The 15,179-nt window shown below is 43.8% G+C and overlaps 1 protein-coding gene across 1 annotated transcript in view; it reads left to right on the top strand.

Moving 5' to 3' along the window:
• The window catches only part of Slc14a2 (solute carrier family 14 member 2), a 172,880-nt gene that overhangs the window by 103,704 nt on the left and 53,997 nt on the right, over positions 1 to 15,179 (top strand). The window contains exons 2-4 of the mRNA XM_051163708.1: positions 6,863 to 7,045; positions 8,893 to 9,073; positions 10,069 to 10,258. Coding sequence (XP_051019665.1) covers positions 6,872 to 7,045; positions 8,893 to 9,073; positions 10,069 to 10,258 — 545 coding nt within the window. The 5' untranslated portion in view covers positions 6,863 to 6,871. The remainder of the gene's footprint in view (positions 1 to 6,862; positions 7,046 to 8,892; positions 9,074 to 10,068; positions 10,259 to 15,179) is intronic.

The raw sequence follows: 15,179 nt of genomic DNA, 5'->3' as shown, positions 1-15,179 counted from the left end.
GGGAACAGAGAGCCATGCACATCAAAGTAAAGCTGAGCTGGGCCTGGGATGGCCTGACGCAGAGAACATGTGCTAATACAGGGAGGCATACATGGAGAAAAACCTGATGATTTAGTAATTGCCTCTGATGGGGTGCAGTGAGGCATGGGCATGATATGCAGAAAGAATACTGAGGGACCACCCCACTTTAAAAGTATCAGCTGAGAAGGGTATGGCCACCCCCTGCAAATGCCTTTTCAATCTCATTAATATCTCAGGAGAATCATCAAGGGAAGGGGTCAATTCGTACTCCCCGGGTCACAACCAGAGTTCCTCTGCCACCTACAGCCCAGCCAGGACCTGCAGAAGAACCAAAAGATACAGCACAGGCCTACTGGTCAGCAGCTGTCTCTAAGTCCAGACAGTCTGCAGCTGGCCAGAAAGGCTATGTTACGTCTGACCCTGTCCCTCCCAGCCTGGACCTCTGGCTAGTGAGTTAGCCTTTCAGTGCAGATAAGCCTTGGTGGGCTGGAGCTGCCAAGAAAAGCTCAGAGCATCCCTCATAAATGATAGAACCGAGCCAGCCTCTTACACAACTCACTCTGAGAAAGGTACAGCCCAGTTACTAAACTGTTCGCTCGCTCTACCTGCCTGGTGATCTCCCTGCCTGGTGACTGACCAAAATGGCAGGGGTCACCAAGGGTCTGGAGCCTTGTCTAGTGAACCAAACCCAAGGAAAACCCAGAGGGCTGCCCCAGAAAAAAAAACAAAAAAAAAAACAAAAAACGGCTTAGGATCAATCAAGCCTCAACCTCTCTCTAAGTAGAAATGGTTCATGTGTTGACATGATGAACAGAACCAGAAAAGGTGAACACATTGGGGGACAGGGTGGGAGGCTGTGTTAGCCTCATAAATCTGAGGGCTTCCACTAATTGGGCCTGTTCACATTAAAAACAATCAGCCTCGTGGGACCTGTGGACTATCAGCCAATAGGAGTAGAAGTACTAGAAAATGGACGGCAACAGGCACCCCTGCCCTTGGATCCTAAGACTGGAAAACAGTAACAGTATGGAGCTCTTCCGGGCATCGACTGCAGAACCAATCAGTTCAACACATCACCTACTAATCACTCTTTCCTCTCCAGAGCTACCTCAGAACAGTGTGAATGGGCCGTGTGAGACTCAGCCTGTAACTACACTTAAACCTAAGAGACCATGATGGGGAGAGCACTTTGACAGGACACTAACCCTCCAAGGCCAGGCCCAGTCCCACTCAGGGCAACAGGAGCAGGTTGGATGGAAACTAGCCTTTCCCCTTTGGCCATGGGTGTGTTTTTGTAGTTCTATAAGAAATGAACAATCTTTTAGAGAAAATAGCCAAAATAAGACTTCAAAATGTGAGCAATGGGTCAGGGATCACATCTTCTTGACATTAGAAAAAGACCCAGGCTCTCCATTTTCATCTTTGATGGTGACACCCTCCCCATGTGACACTGGGGAATTCCTGGCACAATTTAGATTTTTTTTTCAGACCTTTTGACCTGGAGTATGATTCTCTTACTTGTCCATGGATCAAAGACCTAACATGAACATGGGATCTCTGTGCCCCTGGCATGAAAAAAGCAAACAGACCAGGCTTACCCTGTATGGTCATGCACACCCCTCGGTGCCTACTACCCATTGTCTTTCCCCCACCATTCAAGCTCAGCTCTTCTTAGACAGGCCTGGGGACCTTTCAACTTAAGGGAAGGCTATGACTCACAGTAGGTACCCAATAAAAAGGGCTCTTGCAAAGAGAATGGAGAAGCCCGTTTGTTTGGGAAGCCGGGCTTTATTGTGCCATGTGGGGTTGATCCAAATAGCCTTTCTGTCGGTACTTCTGAGGGAGAAGAGAAGGTGCAGGGCAGCCAAGGAGAGAGAGAACACGCCAAACAGATCATTATGTGTTCTTGGAAGCCAGTTTAATGGACTGGCTCAAAGCAGGGCTGGGAACAGACTCTAAGGCCCTCAGTCAGGACGTGGCTGGGGCACAGTTCCACATTCAGTCCTACCAAGCGGCGACGCCTTATGGAAACTTTTGAAAGACTCTGCGATTCAGAAACACAAATATCACATGTTTTCTCTCGGATGCAGAATCTAGATTTAAACATATCCATGAAAGTAGAAGGGAGACTATGCTGAAACAATAGAAAAGAAAGACAAAATATCACACTTTTCTTCATGTGGAACCTTAGAACCTCGTGTGTGTGTGTGTGTGTGTGTGTGTGTGTGTGTGTGTGTGTGTGTGTGTGTGTGTGTGTAACAGGAAAGGAGAAGGTGAACTATTTGGGAGCAGGATGGGAACCAGCAAGGAGTGGGGGGGCAGAGGTAGGAGAGAATATTGTGGTTGGGAAAATATGAGCAAAATATTGTGATACATATGTACGGAAATGTTATAATGAAACCAATTATTTTATATGCTACAAGTGTAAGAGAAAAGAGGGAGGAGGGAAGGAGAGGGACAGTGATTCTGTTTTAGATCAGATTTCTTTCCCTCGCTCTGATTGTGCTAACCATCCTTCTCTTCAATTTGGACACACTAGAAGGAAAATTAAAAGCACAGGCTTCCTACTGTGTGCCAGCAACTAAGTCAGCACTTTTATTGTCCCAGGAATCCTAGACCGCCCTTTGAAGAGGGCAACGTGGCGGCCTGCACACTATAAGTGGCTAGAGCACTTTCCAAGCACAGGGACTTTCTCTTTACAAGGCCATTTCTGCCACTCATCTCACCACCGCCCTCGAGCCAAAACTGCCCATGTTTTAACAGAATAAACATTCCCATGGCAGAGGAACGCTGTGTTCCCTAGAGGAGACACAAGCAAGTCGTTCCTGCAGAGGCCACGTGGGCTTATGAAGCTGATTGCTGGGCTGAGGGCCTGGACTGGCGCCTAGGGATCAGCAGCAGCTCTGGGGCCTCTGCTAGGCCCCCACAAGGCCATGGGAGCTAGAGCTAAGCTTGACATCATAGCAAACTGCCAGTGTTGTGTCGCTCTGCTTTCTGTAGACACCGCGGCTCAAGGTGAGATGTCTATGGCAAATACAGATGACATTGTAGCCGTGTGCAAAAACATTGCTATCTGCTTCTCTGTAGCTTGGCTTTCTAGGAGAACGTTGCCTGCATATACCAGGGTCTTGGGCAGAGAAGAAAGTGGCTTTTTGGCGAGTGCTTCCCTTACATGACAATCTATCAAGACGCATATAATCGCTTTTATTGGCAAGATTTTCTTCTTTCTTGGTTGATATACAAAATGACCAATATATATCTTGTAGTTGATAATGACTTAGGGTCAATAAAATATAACATTTTAAAAACTTATCATCGTCATCATCATCATCATTATTCAACAAGACCATTAGTGGATTTTGCATGGGTCCTTCCAGAACATCTTCAGTCTACCCAGATGCTTGGATGCCTGTCATGTCTGGCATCCTTGCTATCCTTTCCATTGAAATGTTTACCAAGGGCCCAGGGATGCTGTATCACCTTTGGGCCACTAGAGGGGGAGAGAGCATTGGGGGACAGATCCGCAGTATCCTTGTTCTCTGACTTCTGCTTTCTCAGAAACCTTTCAGTAAGTCCCTCCAGCAATATGTCCATCCCTCACAGGAATCCCACATGCAGAGTCAGATCAGGGAGAGGAGGACTCCATTCCAGATAGACAATGCCATCAACGCAGGCTGAATGTTGTATTTGTAGAGCCACATAAAACTCAGCTCTAGTTTAATGAGCTTATCTTAGGAGCACAAACAGGTACTAGTCGTGGCGAGGGCTATGGCCGCAATGCCGAGCTGGGGGTGGCCACCCTCTTCTCCCAAGATCTACAAAGATTCCTGGGGAAACGTGTCCATTTTTCCTGTCGTTTGGACCCATACTTAAAGCCCCTTCCTCTTTCCTTGCCTCCTGCCCGTTTTCCTTCCATTCCTCTTTATATATAGTGTTAATTATCGAGTATGTACTATGTGCCAAGAGCTGTGCCAGGAGCCAGAGACAGTGAGTGACATGAGGAGAATGGACCACTGTCCTTATGAGTCTTGAGTTCTGGGAAATGTAGACAAAATCCACAAATCAGCTACAACGAAAAATATTGGGCCCCAGCAATATTTGTTTCTAAATAATCCTTGTAGTTCACGGAAGTCTCCAAATGGCTTAAGAGAGTGGTCATGTACCGGCTGTGTATTCTCAGGAGGCAGAGACCCCTTGTCATGGCTGGCGGTTGCTTCCAGTCCAAGGTGGGTCTGAGAAGGCTTCTCTAACCAGGTAACTGGAACAAACCCCACCAACTAAAGAGCAAAGGACAGACAGCCCTTCCAAACCATAGGCCTGCCCTTGCAGTGCCACTTCCATAGAAGAAGCTCAACACTGTCCACTGACCAATAGCAGTCCTGTGTAGAGCCCAGAGCCATGGGTCAGAGAAGCTTGAGACCAGCTAAGTCATGTGGGAATTTGTGATAGACCCTTGCTTGCATGTTAAAGATGTGAGTTTTGATCTGAAGTCTTCTGATTTTTGTTTTGTTTTGTTTGTGAGGAAGGTGGTTAGTAAGGTTGGTGGCTGGGGTTTGTTATTTTAGACAGTCTCTGGCTGGTCTGGTCCTGGTAACATAACCCAAGCTCAAGGTTGCAGAACTCCTCCTGCATCAGCCTCCGATGTGCTGGGACTGCAAGGGCACACCACCATGCCCAGCTTCGTTGAGGGTTTTAAGTATAGAACCATTTTTGCTGGGTTGGCACATTCTCAGGAAACTGCCCTATAGAGCTTGGCTTGGAGTATCAAGAGGAAAACCAGACATGTCCAGATGGTAATGAGCAGAGAAGAGGCAAGAGAGGGTGACAGCAAGTTGACAGTGACTGTGAACATAAGGATGTTTGGGGGTGGGGCAGAATCACTAGGGTTGTAGAGTGACAGAAGAGGGACCAATGAGTCTGACTCTGGATATTTCTGCAGATGGTTTAAAATGAGAAATCTTTCAATGGGGGCTCCTTTGAAGGAAGCTAGGATTTGGAAAAGGCAGGGTTTCACTACACCAGCATGAAAGAGGGAGAGAGGAACAAGAGGATCAAAGGGGTAAATGACAAGCCATGACACCTAACTTGGTCACGAAGGAAAGGGATGCCAGCTGGCTGGTAGATTCAGTGAGTCAGAGGTCTCTGGGGAGTCGAAGAGCTGGGTCCTAAGGAGCCACCTGGGCAAGTGAATTAAAAGCAGAAGAGAGATCTGACTTTTGACAGTTCACATATCAAAAATTCCAAATCCATGCTTTGACTGTGGCGAATGGTGACCGGTGACTAGAAAAATGAAAAGTATTGCTGGAGGCGAGGAGCCAGAGAACAAGCTACGGGCATTGAACTAGTGTCTGGAGGAAGACGCCTGGTTGGAGCACCGGAAGCCTTTGCTGAGGCAGAGACTTGGAAGTCAGTAGGAGCAGTGAGTAGCTAGAGAGAGGTAGAGGGCAGGGTGAGTCACAGGGAACACAGCTTCTGTGCACACAAAGGGAGAGGTGGTCTGGAAGTAGCAGTAGAGGGCAAGAATTCCTGTCGGTGGGATAAGGAAAAGAAATAAGCAGGGAAGTGGTGCTGGTGCAAGGGCAGACAGATCTTGATCCCTTCCAGAAGGATCTTGTGCAATCCTAGAGCAGCACTGGCAATAGTGAACATAAGGGATGACACCTAGCACGCGTGGTAGGGATCTGCAGTCCGTGTCCTAGGGAAGGCTTCCTACGACTCAGAAGAGGCAACCCAGGGCAAAGGGGGGAAAGGTTCAGTACGACTTGATACTGAGAGGTGACTGTGTGTGGGTTCAAATCCACTCCCAGAACACAGAAAAGTAACTAAAGTCATACATAAAGTGGAGGGTGCGAAGAAGAGCTGGAATAATTGAATGGGAAAGAGATGAGTACTATTGTCAGAGGCAGCGAAATGGAAGAAGAAACTGGGGGCTCCAGCAAAACACATTCCTGGAGCAAGTCACAGTGCAAGCCTTGCCTTGTAGTGAGGGAGAAAGGAGGCCCACATGGAAGGTAAAGGACCCACATCCTGATTATACACAGCTTTCAATAGATCATCCCAGGCCTTTGTACCTCTGCGACACACTGAGGAGGAACAAGAAGAAAGAGACAGGAATAGTCACAGGGGACACAGGAGAAAGAAGGGCATTAGAGACCAAGTAAAGCAACATGGTTTCCCTAGCAACACAGAAAGTGCTGGATTCTGTGTGCATTTGCCAAGGTAAAAATAAATTTTCAACCTACTACCACATGGAGATAGCACAATGGACTAAGTGAATGGTAGAGGGGAAACACACAAACGATAAAAATACAAGAGACTTTGCCTAGATGGTCAGGCAAATCTTTTTACACAGAAAGGGACGTTGTTCTGGGCATAAAAAATGGGAATATTTTAAAGGTAGCACTGTTGTGATGTAGGACTAGCCTCAGCATCCTCACGCAACACTGGCTATAGGCACATGAAGTCCTGCCTCTGTCTGGCAGGCCGTTTCACTAGCATGCTCAAAACCTTGGATCATGTTCCTGCCACCTCAGAACTCAAAGGGTAGAAACAGAAAGAGTAGAAGTCCAAGGTCATGCTTGGCCAAGTTCAAGGCCAGCCTGGTGACATGAGAGTCTGTCTCAAGCAATGACATAAATGGAATATACATATATGTATGTATATGGTATAAATATAAATGACATAAATGTATAATGTATATGTATATGTAATGTACACACCATTGCATTACTGCTTACCCCTCCAGGTCAGATGCCATGCCTCCTCATGTGTCTGTCTAACCTTAGCCGAGTCCTTCGTGCCCATTCTCACGCATCTGTTCTTTCCCTTTCTCTCTTACCAGCCATGACAGATGAGTGACCATCCACTGAAGGAGATGTCTGACAGCAACAGCAGCCCTCTCTTACCAGAGCCTCTTTCCAGCAGATATAAGCTGTATGAGTCAGAGCTAAGCAGCCCTACCTGGCCTTCAAGCTCCCAGGACACGCACCCAGCCCTTCCCCTGCTGGAAATGCCTGAAGAGAAGGTGAGCACTGGCCCCACTAGGATGGCCCCTAAGTGGGGCGTCAAAGGCCAAGAGGGTGAGAGATGGTTTGAGCTCTGGTACATTTCCATATGCATTTTAGGATCACATTTTCCATTTCTACAGGAAAAAAAAAGATGACTTGGGCTTTGATCGGGAATTATATTAAATCTGTAGATAAATTTGGGAAACATCGCCATTGTAATAAGTCCATGAACATGGAATATCTTTCCATTTATTTTTGCCTTTATCTTTTCTCAGTGATGTGCTATATTTTTCAGTGAGTAATATTTACACATATTTTGTTAAATTCATCCACAAATACATTCTACTTATTGGTGCTCTCATGAATAAAATTGTTTTCTTAATTTTAATTTTAGATTTTTTTTATGCTGGGGCATAAAAATAAATGTGATTTGACCTTCTATTCTATAACTTTGCTAAACTTATTCAAACCTCTAATAAGAACTTTGCAGATGCCTTAAAATATATAAATGGACATGCTGTGGGCGAATAGAGATACAATCTGTGTTTAACTTTTTTCTTTACAATCTATTGCTTTTGGTCCCTTTCCTTGCCTGTTTGTTTGTGCTGGAACACAATGTTGAGTATCATGGCAAGAGCAGACTTCCTTGTCCTGGGTTTGATGTTCGAGAAAAGGATTTCTAATCTTCCACCATTACATGTAGCACCGCTCGTGGGTCTTTAGTAGATGTTCTTTATCAAGCTTAGGAGTTCTCCATCTGTTCCTAGCTTATTGAGAACCAGGACCATTTCAAATGTTCAGCACCCGCCTGTCTCATGAGCTATCATCATGAAAAAAGTACAGCTTTAAAGAAAGAAGTCTTGGCCAAGGGGTCCAAAGATGAACAGATGAGGAGCACATGAACTGGGATGAGGGAAACAGTCCCTCATTACATTTACTGACTTCCAATGGACTTTATCATTTGCTTTGATTACAAATAATACATGCAGTGATTAATACTCATATGGGCAGTGCCTGAGGTTTCCATCCAAGTTGTCATGACCAGATTTCCCAGGACTTAGGCGTGAAGATTTGAAAGTAAGAAGTTTGCTGGGGTGTGCTTGGAGGCAACTCATAAAGATGAGGAAGGGCAGCAGGACCCACCAAAAGGAGAAACTGAGCTATGCAGCAGTCGTAATATAGGCCATGCTTGATCTCCTGGTGGGCTTTGGGTCTGAGATAGCCTTACAGAACCATCCTGAGTTGGAGTGAGAAGGTCCCATATACCCACCCATCACTGGTTTTAAATTTCATTGCCAGTAGATAGATGTTTATCTATGAACCACAATTATTTTAAATACTATAATCACTGCACTTCAGTATAATTTTCTTTTTCACTTACTTATTTTGTTTTATACATTTACAAATGTTTTTTTTAAGGAAAGAAGTCTGTGGGCATCGTTAAGCTGCTGAGAGGAATCCATGTCACAAAGCATTAAGAAAACCTACTGTGCAGAACCTTTACTAGTCTTGTGAAGCTCAGGCTCGCGTGGGGTGCAGCTTGAGACAAGAGGCGCCAGTCTCATCTTTTATTTCACTGTCCCATAACTCTGCCCAAAATTCTGACAGTGCTCTCTAATCCCAAATGTCCCTACTCTCAAAAGGACTAACCATTTGAAGCCAAGCTTGGTAGCACATGCTTATAGTCCCAGCACTCAGACAGAAGACAGAGTGGAGGAGGATGCTGAGCACAAGGCAGCTTACCTGACCTATGCAGAGAGTTCAAGGTCAGCCTGGGCTACAAGTGAGACCCTGTCTCAAAGAAAAAACAGTATGTGAAAGGCATATTGTTTGATTTTTTTTTTCTCCTGTCTTTTCCACAAAGGATCTCCGATCATCTGATGAAGACAGCCACATAGTGAAGATTGAAAAACCTAATGAAAGGGGTAAAAGGAGAGAAAGTGAGGTGTCCCGCAGGGCTTCTGCAGGCCGGGGAGGCTTCAGTCTCTTCCAAGCTGTGGGCTATCTCACTGGTGACATGAAGGAATTCAAAAACTGGCTGAAAGGTAAGCAAGTGTCCAGGAAAGAGCAGGAAGGCGGGCCAGAGGAAACCTTTGCTCCAGCATAGACAATGAGGCTGCCCCCTCACTCTCTCATGGCAAGAATTGATTGACACAGTAAAGGGAAATCGATTGACCCCAGGTGGGCATGTACCCAATTAGCCTGTCATTCCCTTTTATAATTAATGCAGTTTGTTAATTTTTAGTCCTTTGCCATTCATTCCCGTGTGGAATCAATAGAGGGCAAATTAGTAACATACAAATAAGCGGCATGGTCATTCCTCCACTTGCTCCACAACCATCTATTATGCCTATTCTGTGCCAAGGAAAGATCAGCATCACCCTCTCCAAGCTCCAGAGTTCTTTTCTGTTAACCTCTTTCTGAACTTTAATGCCTTAGCAAACACCACACTCTCCCCATCAGTCCCTACCTGCCCCCCACCAGCATGGTTGTCCTGGAAACCAAACCAGAGGAGTCAGAACGTATGTCCTCTCTCCTACACCTGGCTTCTTCTAGGCCCCAATTTAATAATGATTTTCACAGCTGGGCTCTAACAATTTCTTTTCCAACATATTTTCTTGAAGCTACTTTCTTTGCTGCTCAGATACCAGCCCTCAACTGAGTCACACAGCTCTACACAAAGCAAGGGTTTACCTCCCTCCGCACCTCTTCCCTTGGACCAATAAATTTCCCATGGAATGCTCCTGGGGCTCCTTGCCAACCAAGCCAGTGGCTGGAACTGCTTTAAATTGGTCTCAGCATGGTCCCTCAGTCTGTATGGCAAAAACTACCACCCGCTGTAGACCAATTGCTGGGCCACTTAGAGCCTTGGGCTGGGTGCCAACACCCACTCCCAACCCCTTCGCTCTCCCACCCCAGGCCGGACTGAAGAAAGAGAAATACCCTGGCTGGGGCATCCCTGTGCAACCCAGTTTCTGCACCAACCAGTGGTCGAATGCAGAAGGTGTACCCTGCTGACGGCTCTGTCTATCTCTTGCAGATAAGCCCCTGGTCCTCCAGTTCATAGACTGGGTCCTGCGGGGAGCAGCTCAGGTGATGTTTGTCAGCAACCCCCTTAGTGGGCTCCTCATCTTCATAGGGCTCCTGATCCAGAACCCATGGTGGACAATTGCTGGAACACTGGGGACAGTGGTCTCAACCTTAGCTGCCCTTGCCTTAAGCCAGGACAGGTAAGTGCTCTTTATGGGCCTATTGCATGGCACATAAAAGACAGGTGACATGTTTGATTTAGTAGTCAGCCAACCTTAGCCTAGCAGCCACCTAAATGCTCTGTCTTAGTTACTTCTCTGTTACTGCGGTGAAACACCATGACCAGAAGCAACTTAGAGAGGAGAGGGTTTATTCACAGCCCATCCTCTAAGGGAAATCAAGGCAGGAACCTGGAAGCAGGAGCTGAAGCAGAAGCCATGGATGAGCACGGCTTACTGGCTTGTTCTCATGGCTTTTCAGCCTGATTTCTTATACCATCCAGGACCACATGCCTGGCTGGCAGTGCCTGCAGTGAGATGAGCCCTCCAGGCCTGCCTACAGCCCAATATGATGAGGGTTTTCCCAATAATGCTTCCTCCTTCTCAGGAAAGTGTAGTTTGCATAAAGTTGACCAAAAATAAATAGATATAGAGATAGATAGATAGATAGATATAGAGATAAATAGATAGATAATAGATAATATAGAGATAGATAGATACAGAGATAGATATAGAGATAGGTAGATAGATAGATGATAGATAGATATAGAGATAAATAGATAATAGATGATAGATAGATAGATAGATAGATAGATAGATAGATAGATAGATAGATAGACAGACTGATAGATAATCTGGACAGCCCCTCTCATGTCAACTTTGGAAAGGTCAATAAAGATTGCTGCACTAGCTCACAATGGCTAGTGAGCGACATCATGTTGAGTTTAGCTATGGAGCCTCCTGGAAATACGCCTTCTGAAGAAGACACAAAAGAATGCTTAAGCAGTTGTCTCTCAGGGAGGTTACAAACTGCATTTAGGGAACAAGATTAATAAGCAGGGACAAGATAGCATATCATGGAGAGGTCAATGAAGACTGGCATCTCTGAGTATTAGGAAGAGCAGAGATGCACATTTTGTATGGGGGATGGGAGGGTAAAAGGAGGATGATATGGGAGGTGCATCAAGGATTTGGAAAAACGGAAGCAATAAGAAGGAAGCACCACAGAGGCAGGCATGGAGGTGGCCTGGCTGATGGGAAATCAAATAACACTAATGAATAGCATTTTGTAGAACTTGACTCTCTTCAGACTTTCTTATATGTTACTCCAGTGTTCCTCAAACTGTCCTGATGTTCAGAACCACCTGGGGCATGACTTGAGAAATACAGTTCAGTCCCAACTTCTTCCCTCTCACCTGTAAATAGTCTCATTCATTGGATCTGGGGAAAGAAAAAAAATTGCAACATCTAACTTTTATTGAGTGCTTGATATATGCTAAGCACATTTTTATTACATTTAGATCTATTTTTTGAAAGCATATGGTTCATTTTCTTCCAAGTTAGGTATACAAATAGTGGGAAGCACTGGTATGGCCAGTTTGACAAAGCCCTCTCTCTGTAAGGAGTATGCAGCCAAGACGCAGAACAGTCTTCACAGAGGAAACCCTCACGTGTCGGTGCACATCACAACAGCACCATAGCTTCTGGTGACAGTCATGGTGGCCATCTCTTCACCCTCTCTTGCCTTTGCTAGAATATGCCTGGAAACTGTTACATATCACAAATAATGTGACCATGAGCCTTTTGTGCTCATTTGCTGTGTTCTGGGAAGAGACTTTTAGGTCCCCCAGGAACAACTTCTTATGGTTTCAGATATTTGAAAAATAAATACTAGATTATCCCATATCTTAAACTTTTCAATTTGGGGACTGCAGATTGTGAATCTTCAGTAACACATTTTAATTAAACTACTCAATAAAATACAACTTATTAGAGTAATTTATGTAAAGTAGAGGTAAATATTATATGAAATTTTTGTTATGTTTGTGGTAGGAGAACTAGATCACACTATAATATATATAATATATATATACGTATATATACACATATATATACGTATATATATGTATATATGTGTGTGTGTGTATATATATATCAGTGGGTTTCTCGAGAACAATTCTTACCAGTATGCCTGGCTGTTTGTGACTCTTAACATCACACCCAGACTCAGCTAATGGATGAAACAGAGTCTGTATTTTATATTGAGGGTCAAAGGAAGAGCAGTCCAAGGTGCCCACCTAAGTTAATATGCATGGTGACAGGACACAGACTTGGCCACACCATAAAGTTCCCTTAGGCTCAAGGCCATGCTGCTGTTGTCATTACAGCTGCACAGTGTGGCCCTAGACTTAAGATGGCGCCCAGAACAGCAGGGACCAGAGCACATTGAGCCCGTCATGCTTCCTCTAGGCCCAGCTAGTGTCCCATAACCCACTGAGGCAAGTGCATCAGTCAGCTGTCTCCAGCTTTGCTCTTTCTTCCCGGTATCTCCTTGGCCATGGTCAGCCTTGTATGAGTCCATCTGGAAGGTTTCTCTCTCTCAGTGGAGAGTATCGTTAGAATTTTGAGTCTGTGGGTTTCTTTCAATAATTGTAGTCATTTTACAATATTAATTCTGCCAATCTATAAGTGTGGGGGAATTTTTCCCTCTTCTATTGTCTTCAGTTTCTTTCTCTAATGTTTCAAAGACTTCGCTATGGAAGTCACCATCTCCTTGGTCAATTTTCCTACTAGGTAGTTTTTAAGTTATTGTGAATGAGACTGCCTCACAGTTTCTTTCTTCATAAATTTGTCCTTGGTGTATAGAAAAGCTACTGAATTTTGCCTGTTGGTTTTTTTATCTTACAACTTTAATGAAAGTATTTATCAGACCTGTGAGTTTCCTGGTATACTCTACAGGGTAGTGTCATAAGTATAGGGTTATGTCATTTTCAAATGGAGACCGCTTACTTCTTCCTTTCCTATTTGTATGCTTTGTATTTCTTTTCTTATATATTGCTCTAGTTGAGACTTAAAGCACTATATTGAGTGAAATTGGAGAGAGGAGACAATAGCAGCTCATTCCAAATTTTTAGGAAAGCTTTCAGTTTTTCCCATTTTGTATAATGAGGCCATAGTTTTGATGCAAGTAGTCTCTATTGTGTCAAGGTTTGTTTTTCTACCCCTAGATTCTACAAAGCATTTATCATGAAGAGATGTTGTATTTTTTCAAAGTCCTTTCCTGCAGCTATTAAAAGTATAATGACTTCTAACCTAATTCTATTCCCTTTACTTATTTACAAATGTTGAACTCTCTTACATAGCTGCAGTGAAACCAACTTAGTCTTAGTGTGTGCTCTTCTTAATGTGTTTTGGATTCAGTTTGCAGTACTTTATTGGGGGTTTTATATGCATGTTCATTATGGGTATTGGTCAGAGTGTTGTTGTTGTTGTTGTTGTTGTTGTTGTAGCATTATCTAGTTTTGGTATACAGGCAAGTTTGGTAATATTCTTTCCTTTGTTATTTTATGAAACATTTTGAGGAACATTGGTGTTAGATGGTTTAATTAGATAGATAACTCAGTAACAAATCATTCTGGGTCTGTTACCTTAGTCAGTATAACCTTTTCCAGTTTCAACCATTTGCTTGCAATTTTCATAATATCATTTTTCTTAACAGCTGAACAATATGTCATTATGTAAATGCACCACACTTTCATTTCCTCCATTGCTCAGCTGGTGGACAGCCAGGCTGTTACTACTGCCTAGCAGCTGTGGATGAAGCAGCAATGTACGTGGATAAAGAGTCGTCTGTGTGTATTTCCATAAGTGGCAGAGCTAGGTCATATGGTAGATCTACTTGGAATGTCTTCTTGATGCTTGTGGTTTTAGTTCTTTGTATAGACTAGATATTACTCTTCTATCAGACGTACAACTGGAAAAGGTTTTCTTCTACTCTGTGGGCTCTCTCTTCATTAGACTGTTTCTTTTTCAGAAGGTCTACAATCATGAGGCCCACTTGTCAGTATTTTTCCTAAATCTATTGAAAACATTTTTTTTTCATACAACATGTTCTGATTACAGTTTCCCTTCCCCTATTCCTCCCAGTTCCTCCCCACCTCCCCTCCCATCTGCATCCACAGGCATCTAAGGAATAATACATTGCAATACCGATATGATACAATATGCAATATCATACAGATACCATAAGATAAAGCAAATAAATGGAACAGAACAAACAACTAAACAAGAAAAAGAGCCAAAGAAAAAGCACAACAAATGCAAATATAGACTCAGACAGAGAGGTGGGGGGGGGCATCCCATTGTTTGTACTAATTCCTAAGGAAAAAGTCCTATTCAGAAATGCTCCACCCAGGTCTAGACTTTTCTCAGGCAACTCTCTTTATTGCTGTCCCAATCTCAACTCTTGTTATGGATATGTGTCAGTGTTTGTGTCCTCTTGAATTAATTTTAGTACGTTTTATGTATAGGGATGTGTCCATTTCCAGATTTTCTAGATTTTTTTTTTTTTTGGAATATAAGTCTTTAAAATATTTCCACTGCTCATTCAAGAATTTATACTTCAGTCTCCAGTATTTGTGTAGTTTCTTTCTTTTAAGATTTATCTTATTTCTCTCTCTCTCTCTCTCTCTCTCTCTCTCTCTCTCTCTCTCTCTCTCTCTCTCTCTCTCTGTGTGTGTGTGTGTGTGTGTGTGTGTGTGTGTGTGTGTGTGTGTATTTGTATATGCCTGAGTTCAGGTGCCTTCAGAGACCTGAGATATTGGATCCCAGAGAGTTAGAGTTACAGGTGGTTGTAAGCCACACAATGTGTGTGCTGGGAGTCAAACTGGGGTCCTGTGGAAGAAGAATATATGCTCTTAGCCACTCAGTCATCTCTTCGCCCCCAGTGTATAATTTCTGTGCTTTCTTTCTGTTGATTTATTTAGTTCTACCGTTATCTGATAAAATGCAAGAAGTTATTTCTATTTTTTTATATGTCTTAAGACTTAATTTGTGACTTAGGAATTTTCATAGGCTGGTGAGTGTTTTATATCTGTTACATGATGAGGTGTGTTTCTTTGGA

This window comes from Acomys russatus, chromosome 20 (genome assembly GCF_903995435.1).
Source record: "Acomys russatus chromosome 20, mAcoRus1.1, whole genome shotgun sequence".
NCBI classification, from domain to species: domain Eukaryota; kingdom Metazoa; phylum Chordata; class Mammalia; order Rodentia; family Muridae; genus Acomys; species Acomys russatus.
The sequence above is the reverse complement of the archived record's forward strand: the minus strand, read 5'-3'. Positions and strand labels throughout refer to the sequence as shown.